Source organism: Magnolia sinica, chromosome 7, assembly GCF_029962835.1.
Source record: "Magnolia sinica isolate HGM2019 chromosome 7, MsV1, whole genome shotgun sequence".
In the NCBI taxonomy this organism is placed as follows: Eukaryota; Viridiplantae; Streptophyta; class Magnoliopsida; order Magnoliales; family Magnoliaceae; genus Magnolia; species Magnolia sinica.
The window spans coordinates 73107399-73129844 of record NC_080579.1 but is presented as its reverse complement, the minus strand read 5'-3'; the positions used below and the strand labels follow the sequence as shown (position 1 = coordinate 73129844).

Here is a 22446-nt window from a genome sequence, read left to right as displayed (position 1 = left end):
TACAAGTTTCGCTGGCCGGAGATAAAGACATAATATTGTTATCGCCGATAATATCGCCTATAACCGGAAATGCAGGGAAAAAGGGAGAAATATGGGGAAAATGGTGGAATTTTTCAGTGAAACTTCAGAACATGCCTAAATACACATATTTACATATTCAGGAATGAAAATTTTGCAAAAAAAATGCATTAAATTAGAAGTTTCCATTTAATGGGGGCCAAAAAGTATGCGTTGTCGTAAGAAATCACTCAAATAGTAACCAAAATTAGGTTATAAATACAAATGCAAGCTTACAACAATTAAGACATGCAAAAGTAAATGAATTGAAAAAAATACACATTTCTGGCCATGTTTCATCCCCACATAGAGTGATGAGGTGGCTCGTAATCATTGTCCGGATCCCATGGCAGTTGAGAGTAGTACTGCTGCCCAACATATTGGCAGTACTGTTCCCAGGTCATCCTCTGCACATACTAATTGAGGAACTCTCTTATGTAGCTCCGATAGTCATCCTCCCCAAACTGTACGAGTACACCTAGACGTGGGAATTGCGTGACATACATCGACGGCATTTCCTGAGCAGGGTACTGAGGGAACAGATCAAATCTAACCCCAACTCCTTGATAGTATTGTTGTCAGTCATACGGGTACCCCGAATATCCTCCTGCCAAAGGGTCATAACTCGAAGAACTATCTTCCAGCTGCCTGTACCCATGGGTAGAAGAGCGTGACTGAATATCAGAGCTGCTATGGCCATACCCGTGATATCCCCCATGAGCATAAGGTGGGACAGAGGTGGAGCTCCCCTGATCTGAACTTATGTCCATAGATGACAAGCTGCGTGTGAGAGCATCAGTCGCGGCGCGTCCGGCTTTCTTCTTCGAACGATGCTCGAACATATATCTGGGCTCTGATGCTCTCGCCCTGGGTGGTGGACAAGATCTATGATCCTCGTCCTGAGTGGCATGGTCAAAGTTCTGCTCCTCAGTGAACTGGCCAACGGATCGTTGGCTCTGAGTCGTCGTGTGCCCCCCACCACTGCCACCCCCACCCCCACTAGTACCACCTATACTAGTGTCAGTGCCTCCGTCCCATCCCTCATCACCGTCGTCATCGTCGTCGTCCTCAGGACCAGTGTCAAGTGGGGGTTGAGTCTCATCATCATCATCCCTCACTACGACTTGATGATGAGGAGGGGGCCGTGAAGATGCTTCCTCACCCTCATTGGAACGTGCCGAAAGCCTCACCAAAGGATCAAAGGAGTCTGTATCTGCCTTCTATTCCTCTACTACCTGATCGACATCGATACCCGGAGCCGCTGCTCCCTCGGCTACCTGTGGAGCAGGGCCTCCCTCCGCATCATCTAAATCAGCTGATTTGACCCACTTATAAAGTGGGTCCTCATCATCATCACCTATCTGTGCCATGTTACCTATAAACAACAGGTCTAACGGGTCTTGATTTTCCTCCATGTCTCGGTCTACCCGCAACTGCCTCTCTTAACTTCATATTGTAATGGCAGTAAACGAGCTTTTGTAGCTTCTCATATGCTAGTCTGTTCCTCTTACTGGTGTGTATGAGTAACTATGTGCTCCAATTCCTCTCACACGGTGAGGAGGATACAGTCTGTGCGAGAACACAGACTACTAATAACTGCAATGCGGGCGTGTCGACTCTGTACATCGCCCACCACTCACCTATATATTCATGAGAAGCTTGTTTTAGTTTGAAGTTTAAATGAAAAATGCAATTACCTAATTATGTTACCATACTCACACGGTATCATCGTTTCAGTTGATGCTTTTACTAGTGCGGATGAGAACGTACCCCTCGCATCCCTAAACCGCAACAACTGTAAACACGGATTCACAGGTCTTATTTTTAATCACCCATATTTCTAGAGGCTATAAGGAAGAAATTTTATTGCATTACCTGGTTACCGAAATCTACTTGCGCTGTTGATTCTAGGAACAATGGTTCGAACGCCTCGTGGACGGCCATTGTCAAATCTTGATTCTCATGGAGATGACGTTTATAATAAAATTTGGGATTCAGGTAGTATGCTGAAACCCAAATATTAGTTACTCAGTTGTATTAACATGCAAACAGAAGTGATGCTTAAAGTACTCAGTTGTATCAACTTACCAGCTTGGTAGAGTGGATGCTCGAGAGTCTCAATCCATCGACGATCGATGATATTGATCACCCACTGATACGAAGTGGGGATTGTAATCATTATCCCGTCTCATAATTCTCATAAGCTCATACATTGACCCCATTGAAGGCCACATCGCATTATCTACGACTCGTAGGACCTTGTACATCGGATGTAGGAAGGAAACGACGTTGTGAACTTTATCCCAAAAGGTATCGGAAAGCACTATATTCGAACAGGTCTTTGCACCCTCAATCTTCTTCTGATTCCACTCCATGTATCTCTCGGATCTGAACAAATTTCTGAGACCCACATGGTGCCTGTATAAGCTGTCGAGTGCAATGAAGTTCGTGGCGAATCATGTCGCGCCTGGTCTAACGATGTCCCCTCCACAACATTCAAGCATTGCAGCCAACAACCATGAGTGATTGTATATAAAGTTTGTCACTTTCCTCGCATCCTGGATGGTTTTCCTAACAGAACCCCTCTGGCTTATCTCCTCGAGCATTAAATCAATGCAGTGTGCCGCACACAGGGTCCAATAGAGATTGAACTTCTTCATCACTTTCTTCCCCGCCTTAACAAACGCACTGCCATTGTCCGGCACAACTTGGACAACATTCTGGGACCCAACATCTCTAATCACTCCTTTCAGGAGAGCATATATGCATTCATGATCTTTTATTCTGGCCGATGCATCAACGGATTTGAGGAAAACCGGTTGTCCTCTACAGTACACTATGAATTTGATAATGGACAATTTCGTGGGTCCTGTCCACCCATTACACATGATTGTTACCCCATACTGCTTCCAGTTCAGCTTGAGGCCACGTACCCAAGCCTGCATCTCCTCGCGCTCCCGATCGAGGTAGATGTCAAGAATCTCCTGTGGCGTGGGAGGCTTCACGCCGGGCCCGGCATGCTGCACCTCCTCGATCATATTTTTGAAGTGAGGACTAGCTGCTGCATTTGCTGGTACATGGCTCGAGATGAACCACCTAAATATAGCGCCACCCACTTTCTCCCTGAGCCCCTTGCTCCACACATTTTTTAATCTTTTTTTATTAACGCCTGCGATGGGTGCATCTGGGACACAAGCGCTTTGCGTGCGTTGTAGGCCATGCCCGCTGCCTCCCTCAAATCGTCTGCTGCTCCCATCAGCCTCATGTTGGGAGGTCCCAAACGACGGCCTACTCTCATCAATCCGTCTTCTTTGCTCTCCCTCCCACTCTGAAGCCCGAGACTCACGAATCACTTGTCTAAAATCACTCCTTTCTCGAGCCGTAACACAGTCATCAGGGTACACGATCCCCTCATAGTCGTCATCATCGTGCTCGTCGATAGCACCTAGGCACCGTCTAGTGCCTCGTAGCTCCTCCCTCATATCCCTCTCACAATCCTTTTGCTGTAGCTTGCGTGACTTCGCTTCATTCAACACTCTTCTCATCTCCTCTCTCACTGGCCTTGTTACACTTGGACAGTCTTTCACATTCTTGTATCCCCCTGCCAAATGTTCCTTTAGCCTAGACACTCCCCCACTCCGTATCACGTGGCCACAATAGTTGCATATGGCTCCATATTTATTCCCCTCCACTGGCCGTACATGTTTCCACCCAATGTCCCTTGCTCCTCCTTTTCCCAATCGAGACGACATTTTGCTCCCTACTAGTATACAAATTTGCAATAATGGACAAAAAAAAAAAAAAAAGGTGCATCGGCTCGTATTCAGCGTAATAAGCCCAAATCATTTCAAGGGCTAAGATGTTAGATCAAATCAAATTTTCATATAAATTAAAATTGAGGAAAGAGTCTGCAGATTGCATACTGAGTAAACTTTATGGGGCCTACTATGATTTATACATACAATATGATGGGTCCATGTAAATAAATGGTGGATGTTATCTCCCAATTTATTCCCTCTGGTGTAGCCCATTTAATTAACTGATCATCCTGATTTTTGGGAATTTGGAGTAAAAATCACAGTTTCATAGGATGGACGGGTTGGATTTTACTTTATGAATGCATGTGCATGACAGCCACATGGAGCAACAGGTAGAGGATTAGGTGCAGCCCCAGCCTCATCCACGACAGTGCGGTCCCAGCCCCACCATGATGTATATGTTTCATCCATTTTTACATACCATTATAGGGCTTTATACCAAAAATGATAGGAATATAAATCTTAGGTTGACCACACCACATGAAAATAATAGTGATTGGATATCCACCATTCATTATGGTGGGGCCCACAGAGCACCAACCACTAGCCATTGGCTGGTGGCAGGGGCGTAGACAATCCGTTTTCTTTTTTTTTTTTGGGACGTGGATTAGATGCTGACAAGGTCAATAGCCAAGTGGCTACTGAAGTGACGTCACCAAGCTATGTGGACCCACCATGATGCGTGTGTTGTATCCATACCATCCAACCATTTGCAGATATCATTTTATGCGTGAGAAAATGAATGAGATAGATCTAAAGTTAAAGTGGATCCACCACAGAAAACCGTGGGAGCAATCACACCCACCGTTGAAATATTTATAGGGTCCACTGTGATGTATTTTTGAGATCCAACATATTCATAAGTTAACATCGAGATAAATGAAGTGAAAATAAGAATATCAGCTTGATCAGAAACTTCAGTGGCCCCTAAAAAGTTTTGAACGCTGGACGTCACTATCCCCATTGTTTTCTATGGTGGGGTTGATGCGGACACAAGTGCATTCAAGGTGTACCAACGAAGAAAGCCAACCACAAGTGTCGTCCTTGTGGATAGGCGACTATTGAGGAGCTGAAGACCTTTCACATGTGATTGGACATATAGAAGACCCCACTTAGGGAAGACACATATGAAGGAAGATTGGAGAAAGAAGACCGAGCGCCCAAACTTTCTCATACTTATGTTATTTGCGCGTTTTTGACTTAGTTAGGGGTCTTTTAGTAATTTTATATCTTTATTTGCTTATCCTAGGGGTATTTTAGTAATTTTATGTCTTTATTTGCTTATTTAAGTAGGGTAAAGCCCTAAACTCGAATTTCAACTATTGATTAATGAAAAGCAAACCCTTTGGTTGCCTCCTTCCTCTCTTCTCTCTGATGGTGCTTCTTCTCTCCCCTTGATCTTCTTCTTCTAATTTCTTCTTGTGCCCCTCTAATTTCCTCAAGGTAATAACTTTTTTCCTTCTATTTTTCACTTTTGGCTAATTCTTCTTCGATCAAAATCTTGAGAATCAATCTAAACCCTAAATCTCCAAATTCGTATACGCCCAGGAGATGAGTGGAAGACGGCGTTTAAAACGAAAGATGGGTTGTATGAGTGGTTGGTCATGCCCTTCGGCTTGACTAACGCACCCAGTACTTTCATGCAGGTGATGACACAAACTTTGAGGCCGTTCATGGAAAAATTCCTAGTGGTGTACTTTGACGATATTCTTATTTATAGTACCACTAAGCAATCACACCTTGAACATTTAAAGAAGGTCTGTAGTGTCCTTAAGAAGGAAAAGTTGTACGCTAATCTTAAGAAATGTGCATTCATGTCTAACCAAGTTGTGTTCTTAGGATTTATAGTGTCATCTGAAGGGATGCGAGCAGACCCTGAAAAAGTCAGGGCCATAGTTGAGTGGCCAGAACCAAGGAACATTCATGAGGTGCGAAGTTTTCACGGCCTAGCAACTTTTTATCGTCGGTTCATTAGGGGTTTTAGCACGATCATGGCTCCCATTACTGAGTGAATGAAAAAGGGAGAGTTCGTGTGGTCTAAAGCCGCCGTCAAGGCTTTTAAAGAAATTAAGGGCAAGATGATGGAAGCTCCTGTCATGCGTCTACATGACTTTTTTACAGTCTTTGAAGTAGCGCGCGATGCGTCTGGTGTCGGTATAGGTGGAGTGTTGAGTCAAGAAGGATACCCAGTGGCCTATTTCAGTGAGAAACTGAATGAGGCAAAACAAAAATACTCCACTTACGATAAAGAATTTTATGCAGTAGTGCAATCCCTGAGACATTGGCGACACTACCTCCTACCGCAAGAATTCGTTTTGTTTTCTGACCATGAGGCTTTGAGATATTTGCATTCTCAGAAGAAACTCAACCCAAGGCATGCCAAGTGGGTAGCGTTTCTTCAGGAATATTCGTTTGTTTTGAAACACAAGGCCGGGGTTGAAAACAAACCAGCAGATGCCCTTAGTAGGAGAGTGGCGTTGCTCAACTCCTTGAGTGTAGAGGTAGTCGGATTTGAGCAACTGAAAGATGAATACCCCATATGTCCTGATTTTGGGGGTACTTACGCGTCGCTCTCTAGTGACCAACATATTATGGGTGAATATATTCTTAAAGATGGCTTTCTTTTCAAGGGAGACAGACTTTGTATTCCCCGTATGTCCCTTCGTGAATTCCTCATCTGGGAGCTTCATTCAGGAGGGATAGCTGGCCATTTTGGTCGTGATAAGACCATTGCCCTCGTGGAAGATCGTTTCTATTAGCCAAGCCTCAAGCGAGACATAGCCAAAGTTTTAGGGCAGTGTCGAACATGTCAGCTGGCAAAGCAAAGAAAGCAAAATACTGGGCTGTACACGCCATTGCCAGTGCCCCATGCTCCGTGGCAGGACATTAGTATGGACTTCGTGCTCGGGCTTCCCAAGACTATAAAAAAGCACGATTCCGTTTTTGTCGTTGTGGACCGTTTTTCTAAAATGGCGCATTTTCTCCCATGTTCGAAAACGTCAGATGCGTCTCATGTTGCTCGTCTCTTTTTTGATGGTGTGGTGCGTCTCCATGGGTTACCTAAAACCATAGTGTCTGATCGTGATGTTCGATTTACTAGCTATTTTTGGAAGACACTGTGGCACATTATGGGAACTCGTTTGCAATTTTCTACTGCTTACCACCCACAAACAGATGGTCAAACTGAAGTGGTAAACCGTAGCCTTGGAAATCTTCTACGTTGTCTAGTGGGTGAACATGTTAAGACTTGGGACCTAATTTTACCAACTGCTGAACTTGCTTATAATGGGTCAGTTAATAGATCTACAGGGTTGAGTCCTTTTGAAATTGTAAGTGATTATAAACCTAGAATGCCCATAGATCTCTTACCTATGTCTGTTACCCAAAGGTCTTCTGAGTCAGCCGATGCATTCGCACGCCATATTCATGATTTTCATACACATATTAGACAGCGGTTAAATAAGAGCAATGATGATTATAAAGTTTCAGCTGATTCTCATCGTAGAGTGTAAGAATTTCAAGAAAGAGACTGTAATGGTGCGAATAAGGCCAGAGCGATTCTCTCAAGGATCTGCAAAGAAATTACAAGCGCGTAGTGCTGGACCATTCAAGATATTACAAAAGGTTGGGTCCAACACGTATCGGGTTGACCTTCCACCTGAAATGAGCATTAATCCAACTTTTAATGTGGAAGATCTAGTCCGTGCCCATACTCCCATTGTTGATACATCGTCCCTTTCATGGCCTTTTTCTGAGTTTGCTACCCAACCCCTTCCACCCCCTCCTCCACCCATTACCCATAAAGAAGCAATTGAGGAAATCTTGGATGACGAGATAGTATCTACGAGAGATGGAGGATTCCAAAGGTATCTTGTCAAGTGGAAAAACAAACCATCGTCTAAATCTACGTGGCTGTCGGGCGACGCATTACAGGGTATTGATCCAGATCTACTTGAACACTACAAAAGTTTCAACTCGTCGGAGTCGAGTTTTTCTCACCCGAGGGGAATTGATGCGGACACAAGTGCATTCAAGGTGTACCAACGAAGAAAGCGCCAACCACAAGTGTCGTCCTTGTGGATAGGCGACTATTGAGGAGCTGAAGACCTTTCACATGTGATTGGACATATAGAAGACCCCACTTAGGGAAGACACATATGAAGGAAGATTGGAGAAAGAAGACCGAGCGCCCAAACTTTCTCATACTTATGTTATTTGCGCGTTTTTGACTTAGTTAGGGGTCTTTTAGTAATTTTATATCTTTATTTGCTTATCCTAGGGGTATTTTAGTAATTTTGTCTTTATTTGCTTAATTAAGTAGGGTAAAGCCCTAAACTCGAATTTCAACTATTGATTAATGAAAAGCAAACCCTTTGGTTGCCTCCTTCCTCTCTTCTCTCTAATGGTGCTTCTTCTCTCCCCTTGATCTTCTTCTTCTAATTTCTTCTTGTGCCCCTCCAACTTCCTCAAGGTAATAACTTTTTTCCTTCTATTTTTCACTTTTGGCTAATTCTTCTTCGATCAAAATCTTGAGAATCGATCTAAACCCTAAATCCCCAAATTCTCAAACCCCTAATCCGAGAAACTTCTTGGTTCTTCGGACTAGTGACCTTCATTGATCGATTGGGTGTGACCATGCAAGATCGGGAGGTCTCATCCCTCGCCGGATCCAACCTAAGTAGTAATTGAATTCCATACTCCATGGTTGTAGTGATGGCCCGCTCCATTGCATGTTTCCTTTATGATTTTCTTAGTTATGATGATTACTGTTAGAATTTTATATCATTTATTCCTTTTATTTCCGCTGTTTAATTATCTCCATGAGCATGCATCATAATTAAGGCTGTCCTGCATCAGGGGTCCACTTGAACTTTAGATCTATCTCATTCTTTTTCTCATGACATAAAAATCTCTCTCCAAATTAATGGATGTTATGGATACAATACATGCATCATGGCTGGGTCCACATAGCTCGGTGACGTCACATCAGTAGCCATTTGGGTTAGCCACCCCACTGGGGATCGATGCCATGCGTTGAAACGAGGTATCTCCACTTAGTCTATGAGTTGAGCTATGGTTCTGGATGTCTTTGGCTACGGCTTTTGTCAGTAGCCAATCCAGAAATCGGATTACCTACTGAGTTACTCAGTACACTCTAAGTTGGGCCCACTGTGAATTTATGTGGTTTATCCACACCTTCCATTCGTTTTTTCATATCATTTTAGGCGTTGAGCCCAAAATTGAAGCTTATACAAGTCTCAAGTGGACCATACCACAGGAAATAGTGAAAATAATGATTTCCACCCTTGAAACCTTTCCACCCCATGCAGCGCAGGACTGAGATTTCCTTCCTGCGCTGCAAGCTCAGGTGGGGCCCGCTGTGATGTTTGTGAAGCATCCTCCCTGTTCATCAGTTTTGTGAGTTCATTTTATGACATGATGCCAAAAATGAACCGTATCTAAAGCTCAATTGAGCCTAAAAAGTGATAATTAAACGTCTACAGTTGAAATATTTGTGGGGCCACAGAAGTTTTGATTCATGCCAATATTTTTGTTTTCAGTTCACCTCAATAGTAATGACGTTATTAACGGTACGGATGGCATCTTAAACATCACTGTTGAACCAGTAAGGTTTCAACGGTTGGAATTTCCCAAACCACATTTTTCCTTCAGTACGGCTCACTTGAGCAGTTACGTGAACCAGGAAGGTTTCAACTGTGGTGTCCACCGAGATTTATGTATTTTATCCACTCCGTCCATCCATTTTAGCAGATAATTTTAGGTCTTGAGCCTAAAAACGAAATATATCCAAACCCCAATTGGACCACAACGTAGTCAACAGTATGAATTAAAATCTACCGTTGAAAATTTCTTGGGGGCCACAAAAGTTTTGGATCAAGCTGATATTTGTGTTTTCCATTCATCCATGTCTATGTGATCTTATGAACAGGTTGGATGAGAAATAAACATCACTGTGGGCCCTAGAAAGGTTTTAACGGTGGAAATCATTATTCCAACTATTTCCAATGGTATGGTCCACTCGATCTTTGGATATGCTTAAATTTTGGTCTCATCCCCTAAAATAAGATGGAAAAACGAATGGACCGCATGGATCGACCAGATACATTCTCGGTGGGCCCCAGAAGAATGTGCTCAGTACGTTAACAGCGTACGAACCACGTACACGATCCCATTTACGCCTGCCCGATCCCCATTTACGCCCGCCCGATCCCCAAATTCCTAAAATCCCTCTCAAATTTCAAATTTCCATCTCCTTCTCACCGATTTCTCCAAAATTTCAACCGAAAATCCCTCTCCCTCATCCCAAATAAGAAAAAAAAACCCTCAAGATCTCACCCCGCAAGCGGATTCGAGAAGTTGCAAGATTTTTCGACGGAAAAAAGGAAAACTTTGGGGTTGAATCTTACCGGATGTTGCCGATCTGCACTCAAGGCTTTGAATTCGCGTCTTCCTCCAGATCCGGGCGAAAAAACAAGTAATTTTTCGAGTTTTTTTTACATTTTTTCGCCGACAACTACCCCTTTTATCGACAAAGGGGGTTGTTGGCTACAGTTCCCACCCGTGGTTGGTGGGAACAGTGAAATATCGCCGATATTTTGGCAAATACCAATAATCCGGCGAGATTATCGGCGACTTTTAGGAGCGAATCGAAAAAACGAGGTTTCGGTGTCGCATAGCCGGCGACACTTATATTATCGGCGATATTTCAATAATATCGCCGATATTTTATACACTAGTCGGTAGAATGTAGTTTGAACTTTCTTCATTCGTTGAATCTTCTCTTCGAGTAGGGGCCATAACCAAACTCGACAACCATCGAGTCACCAACCTGTCATCCACATGCAAAATTCTCTCACAAACATGTGCAACTTGCACAATAAATGAGTGAACTACACTCGACACTTGAGAGAATACACACAATAGGATGTTGAGACGTGTGCAACACATTCAACACAATGTAAGTGAATTACACTCACAACTAACAAAGAGGGCCTAATAAAGGAAGAGATGATGAACTAAAAAGGAAAAACCCACTACTTATAAAAATCCCCCATGTCAAGTTGAGTCAAGCATTACGTCGAACACTTTGTGCGTTGCATACTTCCTAAGCACAGAACGAGAACAACAATTTCGCAATCACCATCAACATGATTCATCATTGCATTTCACAGCCCCATAACATCAGAACAAGGAATAAAGAAATTCCAACAAAAAACTCAAAAACCAAGGGCCAACGGCACCCACTTCTCACGAAACACATCATAAAACACCCAAATCTTGACAAAACTTTGTAATTCTTGTTTCTAGTGATTGCACATGATAAACCACACCTACTCCTTGTGGAAAATCTGCACACACACACACACACACAAAAAACCTTCCGGAAAATAGCACAGCAAGAAAACCAGATCTGGACTTTTTCCGATTTTTCTCTATTTTCGTTGAAACACCACAAAAAATTTCTCCAAAAAATGTAGAAAAATGACCATTATTCCTCTAAAATCAAGATCTACCAAATCCCATATTTTCATGCTCCAAAAAGACTACCTAGTCGTACACTACTGACGTCATCCTACGTATGAACAACGTCAACAGTGGGCCTCACTATCATAGGCTGCGATCAGGTCCCGACAATCGCAGGCTCTAAAACCGAGTAGAAATTAATTGTAGAAGAAATCTATAGGAGTGTGTGTGTGTGTGTGTGTGTGTGTGTGTGTGTGTGAGAGAGAGAGAGAGAGAGAGAGAGAGATGGCTAGGGCAACTTGTGTTGTATTGGTTAGTCAAATGACTAACCCAGACACACATATATGTTAACTTTGAAGCAAGGTGTTTCGTAGCAGTAACAGTGGACATAATAGTGCCCACCGTTAAGGACATGTTGAATCGGTATAACGGGCGATATGGGGGGCATAACAGGCGATACGCCCCTGTATCGGTTGATTTTATTTTTTTGTTTGCCCTAAAAAAATTTGGAAAAATATTCAGAACATTCGAAAAATTATAAATATTCCAAATATACATTCATTTATAATTTTGAACATGTTTATGGTAGTGTAATGGTCCAATCTTTGGTAAGAATGTTGTATCAGGCTATCTGATAAATTTATGAACCTAACAACCTAGAATTAACTGCAAATCTTTTATATTTAATTATTTAACTATATAATATCAATATAAATTTATCAGAATGAATGTAATACCAAAACAACTCTTATTTTTAGGTTTTATTATTATTTATAATGTTGGTGTATTACATACCTTGCGACTCTCGTACATTTTATTTCAACATACAAAGGTTAGGGACTTTTGTGTCATATTATGTAATTCATATACCTAACAATTCTATATCATTTTTCCCAATAGACTTTAAGAAAAAATTGAAATTAGATTCAGGTGAATAGAGTTTTCGATTTGGTGCTAATTTGGCGGACCATTCGATGTCTCAAATCAGCCTCAAATTCATGCAATCTATTGGTAGTTTGGTATTTATCCCACTAATGGATTGATGGACATTTATCGGACTATAAAGAATGGAAAATTATAAAATGGTCTTATTTCAAAATACATGTGCCCGCAAATTAACAGTGAAAATCGTTCAAATAATTTAATTTTTGAATTGTGACTTAGCAACAACAATCCATAATTTAATTAATTAATTTTGAGTTAATATGTGCCTCATGCACAATTTTTTGGGGTCAGTATGCGGGGCCCACCTCGATGTTATGTATTATATATCCATGTCGTCCATTTCATTTTGCCAACTCATTTTACGACATGGTCATGGTCCAAAAATGAGGAATATCCAGATCTCAAGTGGACCACTAGTGGGTGAGGCCCTGAATGTGTGACCTATCTCGATGTATTTTTATATCCATGCCGTTAATCTATTTTGCCAACTCATTTTAAGGCATGGTCCCAAAAATCAAGCAGATCTAAATCTCAGGTGGATGATGAGTGACGCCTTAAACGTGGGGCCCACCTTGACACTTTTGTTGTATATCCATGCCATCCATCCTTTTGGCCAACTCATTTTAGGGCATGGTCCAAAAAATGAGGCAGATCCAAATCTCAGGTGGACCACACAGTAGGGATTGAATTCTCACCATTAAAAACTTTTGGGACTAAAGGATTTGTTGGACCAAGCTGCTATTTGTGTTTTCCCTTCATCCAGGTCTATATGAACTTATCAATAGGTATAGACCTTATCAACAAGTTTGATGGCAAATAAACATTATAGTGGACCCTAGGAAGATGGCAAATAAACATTACAATGGGCCCTAGGAAGTTTTTTAAGTATGGGCATTCAATTCCTACTTTGCAGTCCACTTGAGATTTGGATATGCTTCATTAAGGACCATGGCCTAAAATGAACTGAAAAAAAAACTGATGGACGGCATGGATATACAACACATAAATCAAGGTGGGCCCTATGCACCGAAACAGTGCACATACATGTGCACTAAGTGGCGTAACACCACGGAGTATTAAAAAAAGCTTTAGTGCTCCATTCATTTTCGACAAAGAGAGGGGGGGGGGCGGGCTGCACCACAGGGAAGAAGAAGAAGAAGTGGCAGCTACCATAGCAACAGCAGCAACAACAGTAAAAGAAGAAGAAGAAGCGGCATCTGCCTCACAGCAACAGAAGAAGAAGAATTAGATGCATTTTATTTTTTTCTCTTTTCCCTTTTTTCTTTTGGGGTTACTGTGTAATGACTGTTACGGGGACCGTAACAGTTGTTGCGGTCCCTTTTTTCTGAACCCCATTGTTTCAGCCCCATATCTCGTAATGGGTTCGGTCGTTACCATTATGTATCGACCAATACGTAACCGATTTTCAATACCTTGATTTGAAGGAAAGATACAATGCACCACAGTTGTAGCATGTTTCTTTCTTTTCCCAAAAATTTTTCCCACTATCGAAGCAAAAAAGAAAAAAGAAAGACAGCTACATGAGTATATATTGGAAGATGTGGAGATGATGATGTTAAGATGGAGATGTGGGATGACTGGGAAGGAGGGGCTGGGGAAATAGCACTAATTCCATTGCATGTTTGATTCCTACAATTCCTGTGCCTGCAGTTTTTCTTGTTTCTGTTCCACTCTTCATCAGATTGGGCGGAGGGAGAGGAAGGCGCTTCGGCCAGGAGAGGAATAGCAGCTTCTTTGCTTGCAGGGAACCCCCCGCTCTCATGAAATATTCAATGATCTTTCCCGAATCCCCTCTTAATTAAAGACTAGATGGAATCAAGATTGAGGTCATCAAAAGCAGCCACAAAGTTGTCTCCCCATGAGATAAAATGATGGAAAGGAGATTGAAATGGTTTAATCATGTACAATAAAGACTTAAGACGACTCTAGCAAGGAGGGAAACATTCATTAGGATTGAAGAGCCTGAAAAGAAGATGACAAGAATAGAGGTAGTAATAAAGGGCTATACAGGCTTGTTTAATTCTTGAGGATAGAGCCTTGGGACTTATAGGCAAATCAGGACTTATAAAGCTGATCCCCAAAGAGGTGGGACAAGGTTTAGATGATGATGATACATTTCATGTAAATGTATTTTCTAAAAAGCAGAAGAATTTCAAGCAGTTAAGTGAGTACATGCACCAAATTGGAGTGAAAACTAATACTGAAAAGGCTCTCTAATGCTTACCAATTCTCTAGTGCCCATACACAGCCATCAGTTTCCACCGCATGCAAGCTGAAGGCATGTCTTGATTTTGAGGATTGGTTTTCAAAACTGTGATCAAGCAAAGTTAAGAAAACCATTCAGCAGCTGTAAGGCTCAAAGCCTATCAGTGATAGTTTCGAAAAGTATCCTACCTTTGATGTATAAGATCACCATGAAGGACCACCAATGAGCCGGCTTTCACTTCAATGGGCACAAAATCTTTATGATCAAACGATGGGGAAGGACGATCAAAGTGAACCCCATCTTCATCTCTAATGAACCTCCTCACAAGCCCATCTGGAATCAGCTCCACATCACAAACACAATTAGACAATGCCTGAGATTAAACAGCAAAATGCCCAGGGATGGAAGGAAAGGAAGCCAATGGAAGGAAGAGTACTCTTGTGGGATCCAGGGATGGCCCAGAGGCAACCATTAGTGATGGTCGCATCCTCCAGTGCTAACCACAACCCAGTGCAAGATGCAGGTTCTGTATACAGAAATGAGTTGTCCTGATGTGGTACCACTTCTCCTCCAATACCTGGTTGCTGCAAACGCACAGTAAAAAAGCGTATTTCACAAGCATAGATCAAGTAAAAGAGTTTATATACATGAGTATAATGAAGAAAGGAGAAACCAATTTAAGAACAGTTCATGTAGACTGGATCAGCAACTCATAAAAAGACAGAAAAAGGTTTAAATGAATCTGAAAATTTATAATATGCACTTGCTTCACTGCAAGTGCTGTTACATTTTCATGTCTAATTATAGTAGTAATTAGTAGAGCCATCTATGAGCTAGGTCCCGGCTGACCATGCTAAATTTTGAATAGCCTAGCCTGATAGGGAACTTCGGTTCAAAATTAGGTGTATGACCCATCCAGGCTCGAAACTTGGCACCATTAGTAATTTGTCAATGCCATTTCTCCATATTTGAGGTTTATGGTGTAGACTAGACTATATTCATGTTTGGTCCTAACTCCTAATGTGGGAGTTTCATTGAACTAATCTAGGTAATCAAAGTGGTAAAGTAAGTCTGACCAACAAATACCAAAGGCACCGAGCCTGAGCTCAGACCCAGCTAGTTGCTACTAATATTTTTTAAGCATGGAACCCCAAAAGGAACTAGACCAGGCAATAGTCAATGTGTGTCAGAGCCAAACCCCATGAATGGTGATGAACAAGGAAAGAATAGTGTTGTTATATCAACTATAAGCATTATGTATCAGTAACGGTCACCACCATTACTGATACAGGTATCGGACGTAATGGCCGATATGGGGGTGTAACAACCATTACAACCCCGTAACGGTTGAAAATTTTCTTTTGCCCAAAAAATTCTTTAAAATATATATCTAGAAAATCTAGAATAATGTAAATATTCCAAATATGTATTCATTTTTTGTTTTGGATATGTCTACGGTAGTGTAACGGTCCACTCTTTGGTGAGGGTATTGTATCGAACTGTCTAGTGAATTTGTGAACGTGATTATATGTCTCTAATGTTCACACATCACAATCAAGCATTAGAACTAGAAATCATAAAAAAGGCATAAATACTACTTTTTCAATTTTTTTTGAAAAAAGGACCCTCGGAGCTTCTATTCACTCAAATCACTTTAATTTATGATTTTAATGTTAAAACTAGAGTAAGAGTGGTCAAAATCTATTATAAAATAATCTAGGATAGTTTGTGAAATGAAAAAAGTGAAAAAACAAATGAGAAAATGGACTCAAAAAGAAATAATAAAGCGGTTGTTTTTCGACCATTACAAGGATAACGGTCGTTATGCCCTGTAACAAGCCTTTATGGCCATTGTAACGGCCGATATGGTTCCAAAAAACCAACTACCCCATTTCACCCCCGTATCGCGTAACGATCATGGTTGTTACCTGTACGTATCAGCCTTTATAGGCGTATCGTAATGGATACAGAACACCTTGATCAACTGGGTTTTTTTAAAAAAAAGTATAGTTTACCTAAATCTCTCAAGGATAGAGCTTGTGAAGGAAAAACATCAAAAGATGATGTTGAAGAGGCGGGATTAGATAGGCAATTAGAGCCAAGCATCGCTGAAATCATAGTGATTCATCATGATGAAGGTATGTCCGTCCTACTAATCACCCTATTTTCATAATCTAATTTGAAAAAGATGAAAAAGAGAGATGGTTTCCTAACCCGATGATGGTTGAGTTGGCCAATGAGCCTTCGAAGAGCAGTAGCCTCAAAAGAAAACGTCGTTGTAGATATTGCCGAAAACCCTGAGCAGTGTTTTGAGAATTGCTAGTTCACAATCCCATCTTGCTTAGGAACCAAATTTGAAATTCCCAAAAAGTCAAAAATATAAAAATCCAAAAATAAAAACATAATTGAAAAAAAATCTCAAAATCCACAAAAATCAGAAAATTTTCAAAATCAAGAAAGAAAAAAAAAAGTATGCATATATATATATATATATATATATAAATCGAAAAAATTTCAAAAGAAAAAATTTTAAAAAAATCAAGAAATCCAAAGTAATAAAAGATTGAGCTACTAAAGAATGTCGATGCTTTTGAGGTCGACCCACACAATTTTCACATTGAGTTGGATTTCAATTTGATAGATATAGAAGAGTCTAAGAGTTGGGAAGGTAAGGATCCAACTCCTAAACTTGAAAACCTCTAGAATATGTTTGAAGATAAGGCCATATAATACCTGAGGATTTCAAAACCAAGAATTTAGCTGCTGAAGAAGATACTAACAACGTCAATATCAATAGGTCAATGAACACAACCAAGAAGTAATGGCAGTTGTCCAATTTTGCTTTTCCATATGAAAATGTAACAAGGTTGATGAAGATTCAATAGAGCATCATCTCCCATTAAGGAAAAGGTTTAAAATGGTGAAGCAGAAATTGTGCAAATTGATACTAAAGTGGATTTAAGATTAACGAGAGTAATTAAGCATTAAAATGATGGGTTTTTTAAACTGCCCTGAATGGCTAGTGAATATTGTTCCAATTCTGAAGAAAGATGGAAACACAAGAATGTTTATTGATTACCGTGATTTGAGCTGAGCCAACCCTAAAGATGATTTTTGTCTTCTACATATCAACGCTCTGGTAGATAAGACAACTGGGAACAAGATGCTTTATTCACAGACGCCATCAGATTAAGATGGTGATCGAAGATCGTGGGAAGACATCTTTCATTCAACTTTCATTCAACTTTGGGGGACTTTCTACTATTGAACCACGCCATTTGGTTTTATAATGTTGGGATTATGTGTCAGAGAGTTATGACCGCTTTATTCCATGTATGATGCATCAAGAAATGAAGGTGTATATGGATGAAATGATTGTTAAGTCGAAGAATGTAGAACAATAATTCAAGAATTTGGAAAAGTTGTTCAGCTGACTCCATAAATAAAAGCTTCAGTTAAACCCTCAAAAATGTGTCTTTGGCGCTACATTGGGCAAGCTTTTGGGCTTCAGGTGTTAGCAAAGAAGGGATTAGTCAATGAGAGCAAAAAGAAAGCTATTCTTGAAATGTCATCTTGCAAGACAGAAATTCATGGCCTTCTGGGAAAGATTCAATATGTCAGTTGATTCATTACTCAATTGACACCTATCCATGAGCCAGTCTTTAAGCTACACAAGAACAACTCCTTAGGTGTGTGAAATGATGAATTGCAGGACATGTTTGAAAAAATTGAGCATCTCTTGAATCCTGTGGAGCTGGCACTCCCAATTCCTTCTTTTTTCCTTAAAAAGTAGCTAATTCATTTAAAAGCGAATTCAAAAGAGGGGGAGGGACTTACGAATACAAAGAAAGGGGGGCAATACCACCACAAGCATGAGATCATACACCAAAGAATTAGATTCCCTGCTTGAGAGAGCAAACGAAATGTTTAGCACTCCATTCATGTATCTAATCTCTTTAAAAATAAAATCTAAAACCCATGGAATGGTCCCTTCCTCATAGACTTGGCACAAACTTATCTATGAGGCACCTTGATGAGGACATTACTTGATGTACACCCTTGCGTACGTATCAGAGGAGGCGGCGGGCCGCACCGATTTCTCTGTGGCTAAGCGAGTACCCATGATCATGTTAAGGACCCCATGTGCATGTGTGAGCATCTAGTAGACCCCACACTGGGAAGATGCACATGGGCTGCTTTAGGGAGTGATTTGGATTGTTGGATTCAAGGGACATGACGATCGGGCCGTTGGATCGCATGGATCACATGATTGGGCCATTGATCGTGGATCATCTTCATCATTTTTTTAACATTATTATCTTTAGGATTTGGTTTATGATTATTTTATGTTTGGACATCTTATGAGTGATTGTAGTTGATTTTTCATTAGACTAGGGTCATTTTCATCAAAATTCATGAGACAGGTTAAATTGTAATTTCAAAAACCTCTTGTGGCTATAAAAGAATTGGGGGGGGGGGGGGGGGGGCGCATGTGACCTCCTCCCTAGTTGAATTTTTGAGAAATTGAGAAAGAGAGAGAGAGAGAGAGAGAGAGAGAGAGAGAGAGAGAGAGCTCTTTGCTTCCTACTCCCATCTTCATGTGATTTGAAGGTGACTTCCATGTGAATTGGAATAAAAATTGGTGCGAAACAAATCTTCATCAACGGAGGTGCGAGGCTTCCATCTATCCCCCACATTCTTAGCCCTTCATCAACCATCAAGGTATTCTTCAAGTTCTTCGAACTTCTCCATCCCAAGTCATCACCATTCTTCCAATCCTTATCCCTTATACATCTATCGATGAACCAAAACCTAATGACCCAAAATCTCACAAACCTAGCCCACGCATGTGCCCATACGGCCACACGTGTGAACCCATAATGTTGGTCGTACGGCCACACTCTTGTCCATTTGGCTTTCCACTACCCTTGCATCAAAAACCTACTCTCTTTTCCAAACCCTAACCCTAAACCTATAAATTCCATATTTTCCTATTTCGTCAAATTATCAAACCCTAGTTCTTCACATTCTTCAATTAAGCCCAAATCCTTACATTCCCTCTATCCAAAACCCTAATTCCCTTATCCTAGTACCTAAACTCTTTAACCCATCTACCCAATTTACCCCATTAACCCTAATTCCAAGTTTTCCCCAATTTCCCTAAACCCTAATTTCACCCTAGGTAGTATTAGACCTTCTCCTTTGAAATAGGCTTTACCCTATGCTGTTTGGATGTCCCTACATCCACTAGATCATAGTTTCCCTTATTTAATGGTCATGTAGGATGATACTTGGTAACCTAGGCTAGAATTATGCATGATCTTCTCCTGGGATTTTGGTATTTGTGATAACGATAGCAATTTTGTGTTTTTTTATTAATTAAGTTAATTTTACTGATTAATCTCACACAATATTTGAGTTCATGCATCGGTCTTACATCGAATTTGGTATCAGAGCCCATAGGTTTAACATAGGATTTGTGTAGCATTACGTTAGAGTCACATCTAGGGTTAGTAGAGCATACATTACATATAGGATTATATTGCTAATTTTTTATTTTTATTTTAGTAGAGAGTAACCTATTGCAGAATTCTCAGCTAGCGTTTCTACTTATACCATTGCTGAATTTTCAGCATAGTAATCTCAGGTTGTCACATTGCTGAATTTTCAGTTTGTAATTTTCAGATTATATTCTTGCTGAATTTTCAGTTTGACACCCTCGGATTACCATCCTGCTGAATTTTCAACATAATATTTGAGGGTAGCGGCTCGCTGAATTTTTCAAATTAGTGTTTCTAGTGTATCTAGTTTGATCTCTAGGTTGGTTTTATCGTTGTCATAACATTGTCCTATAACCTGGGGTTTCCTTTTGGAGTTTCCTTGTGTATGCCCACTCATTCGGGACGTGGTTTTGGCCTACAACCCATTATAAAGCTAGAGCAGATTGTCGGGGCCTTTAATGCTATTAATAACCGTCTGACAATCATTGAAGCGCACAATAGAACCACTGCCACTCAATTAACTGCAACCAATGCATGCATCAATCAACTTGAGGCCTTCCTACAGGCAAACCCCCGACATTGGGAAAGATGTTCAACCTCAAGCTGGAGATCAAGTTGATAGGCGAGGGCGTGGTCATGGCCAAGGCGTTGGTCATGGTCGAGCACAAGTGCCACTACAACATGAGGAACGTTATGACCGTCATAATCCAGATGCACAAGTCATGAAGGGTGTAAAAGTTGAGGCTCCCAATTTTGATGGTTGATTGGATCCCAAAGCATTCCTTGATTGGGTGGCAAACATGGATCACTATTTTGAGTGGTATGATATGTTTGATGTCCATCGAGTGAGATTTGTCAAAATGAACCTGCTGGGCCAAGCCAAGCTTTTTTGGACCAACATGAAGTGTAAAATTGAAAGGATATGAGAACCCCTGGTTGCACATTAGGCAAAGATGAAAGAGGTCCTTAAAGAAAAGTATCTCCCTTTTTCTTATTGCCAGACGCTCCTAAACCAATGGTAGGCCTTGCATCAGGGATCCATGACTATGCCAGATTACATCGCCAGGTTCGAGGAATACATGATGCGATGTAACATTAAGGAGGACTCGATGATTATAATCCAAATTCAAGATAGACCTTCGAGATCCAATGAGAACTTTATTCTCGTGATGTTGGCACATTGGAGCACATGTACCAAGTGTTACAAGACATCGAATACTATCTCAAAACATCGGTTGGTAAGTGTTATAACTCTCGAGATCCAAGTGTCAATACTTAACCCTCAAGGGACTAAGCCTAACATGGAGAGTCGGTCCAAGCCCCAAGTTCGTTCCCAATCCAACCCTAGAGATGTCAAAGGAAAAGGGATAGTAAGTGCTAGCTCTAGGGGAAGTGAACAAACATGATGCTTCGATTGCCAAGGATTTAGTCACTTTACGCATCAATGTCCCTCGAAAGATAGGAACAAGGCCCTGGTGATTGACGACGGTGAGGAAGAAGGAGATGAGCAAGGCAATTTTGAAGAAGGTCTATCGGCCCAATATCACTGGTGCTAGTGATGAGGAAGTAGAAGAAGAGACCACACCACTTGCAGTAGTTAGGTGCGGCTTGACCAATGCTAAGGAGAACGATGACTGGCGTCGAACTATGATATTTTACACCTATGCAAAATGTGGAGAGAAGAATTGCAAGATTATTGTCGATAGTAGCAGTTGTACCAATGTGGTCTCCACTAGCACTTTATCTCTTTTGGGTTTCAAACCTGAACCGCACCCTCAACCTTATAGACCACACCACTTGCAGTAGTTAGGTGCGGCTTGACCAATGCTAAGGAGAACGATGACTGGCGTCGAACTATGATATTTTACACCTATGCAAAATGTGGAGAGAAGAATTGCAAGATTATTGTCGATAGTAGCAGTTGTACCAATGTGGTCTCCACTAGCACTTTATCTCTTTTGGGTTTCAAACCTGAACCGCACCCTCAACCTTATAGAGTTTCATGGGTGGATGCATCTTCCATGCATGTTACCCAGCAATGTCTCATGCCTGTTAACTTTTATTCCTATTCAGATTCACTATGGTGCAACGTTTTACTTATGGATGTTGGACATCATTTTGGGATGGCCTTGGTTATTTGACCACGATGTGACGATATATAACCGCTCAAATGTATGTTCATTCATGCATCAAAGCAAGAAGATCACTCTAGTTCCTCTCCCACCAAAAAGCAATGCGAAGAAGAAAGCAAGAGGGAAAGTCGAGTAATCCAAGGGATACAAGGAAATCCCAACCTAAGTCTCACCATGTTATCAACATCAAGGAGTTTAAGAGAGACTATAGTGGATTCGATGGCGTACACCTTAGTGGCTAAAGAAGTTACACCCAAGGTTAGTGTAGAGGGACCCCTTTA

The 22446-nt window shown here is 41.1% G+C and overlaps 2 protein-coding genes across 2 annotated transcripts in view; both read right to left on the bottom strand.

The window, feature by feature from the left end:
• Positions 1 to 22446, bottom strand: part of LOC131251441 (phytanoyl-CoA dioxygenase) — a 73537-nt gene that overhangs the window by 18683 nt on the left and 32408 nt on the right. Inside the window, exons 6-8 of the mRNA XM_058252131.1 lie at positions 14969 to 15116; positions 14721 to 14865; positions 14551 to 14637 (exon numbers count right to left, since the gene is read on the bottom strand). Coding sequence (XP_058108114.1) covers positions 14551 to 14637; positions 14721 to 14865; positions 14969 to 15116 — 380 coding nt within the window. The remainder of the gene's footprint in view (positions 1 to 14550; positions 14638 to 14720; positions 14866 to 14968; positions 15117 to 22446) is intronic.
• Positions 1087 to 4245, bottom strand: LOC131251440 (uncharacterized). Its single transcript, XM_058252130.1, has 2 exons — positions 2146 to 4245; positions 1087 to 2063 (listed from the first exon to the last, which is right to left on the bottom strand). Exon 1 carries the CDS (start codon positions 3807 to 3809, stop codon positions 2514 to 2516), a length of 1296 nt encoding a protein of 431 aa, XP_058108113.1. The 5' UTR covers positions 3810 to 4245; the 3' UTR covers positions 1087 to 2063; positions 2146 to 2513.

What these genes read in the sequence shown, in the direction of transcription:
- LOC131251440 (XM_058252130.1), bottom strand. Translation starts at nt 3,809, where the DNA reads ATGTCGTCTCGATTGGGAAAAGGAGGAGCAAGGGACATTGGGTGGAAA.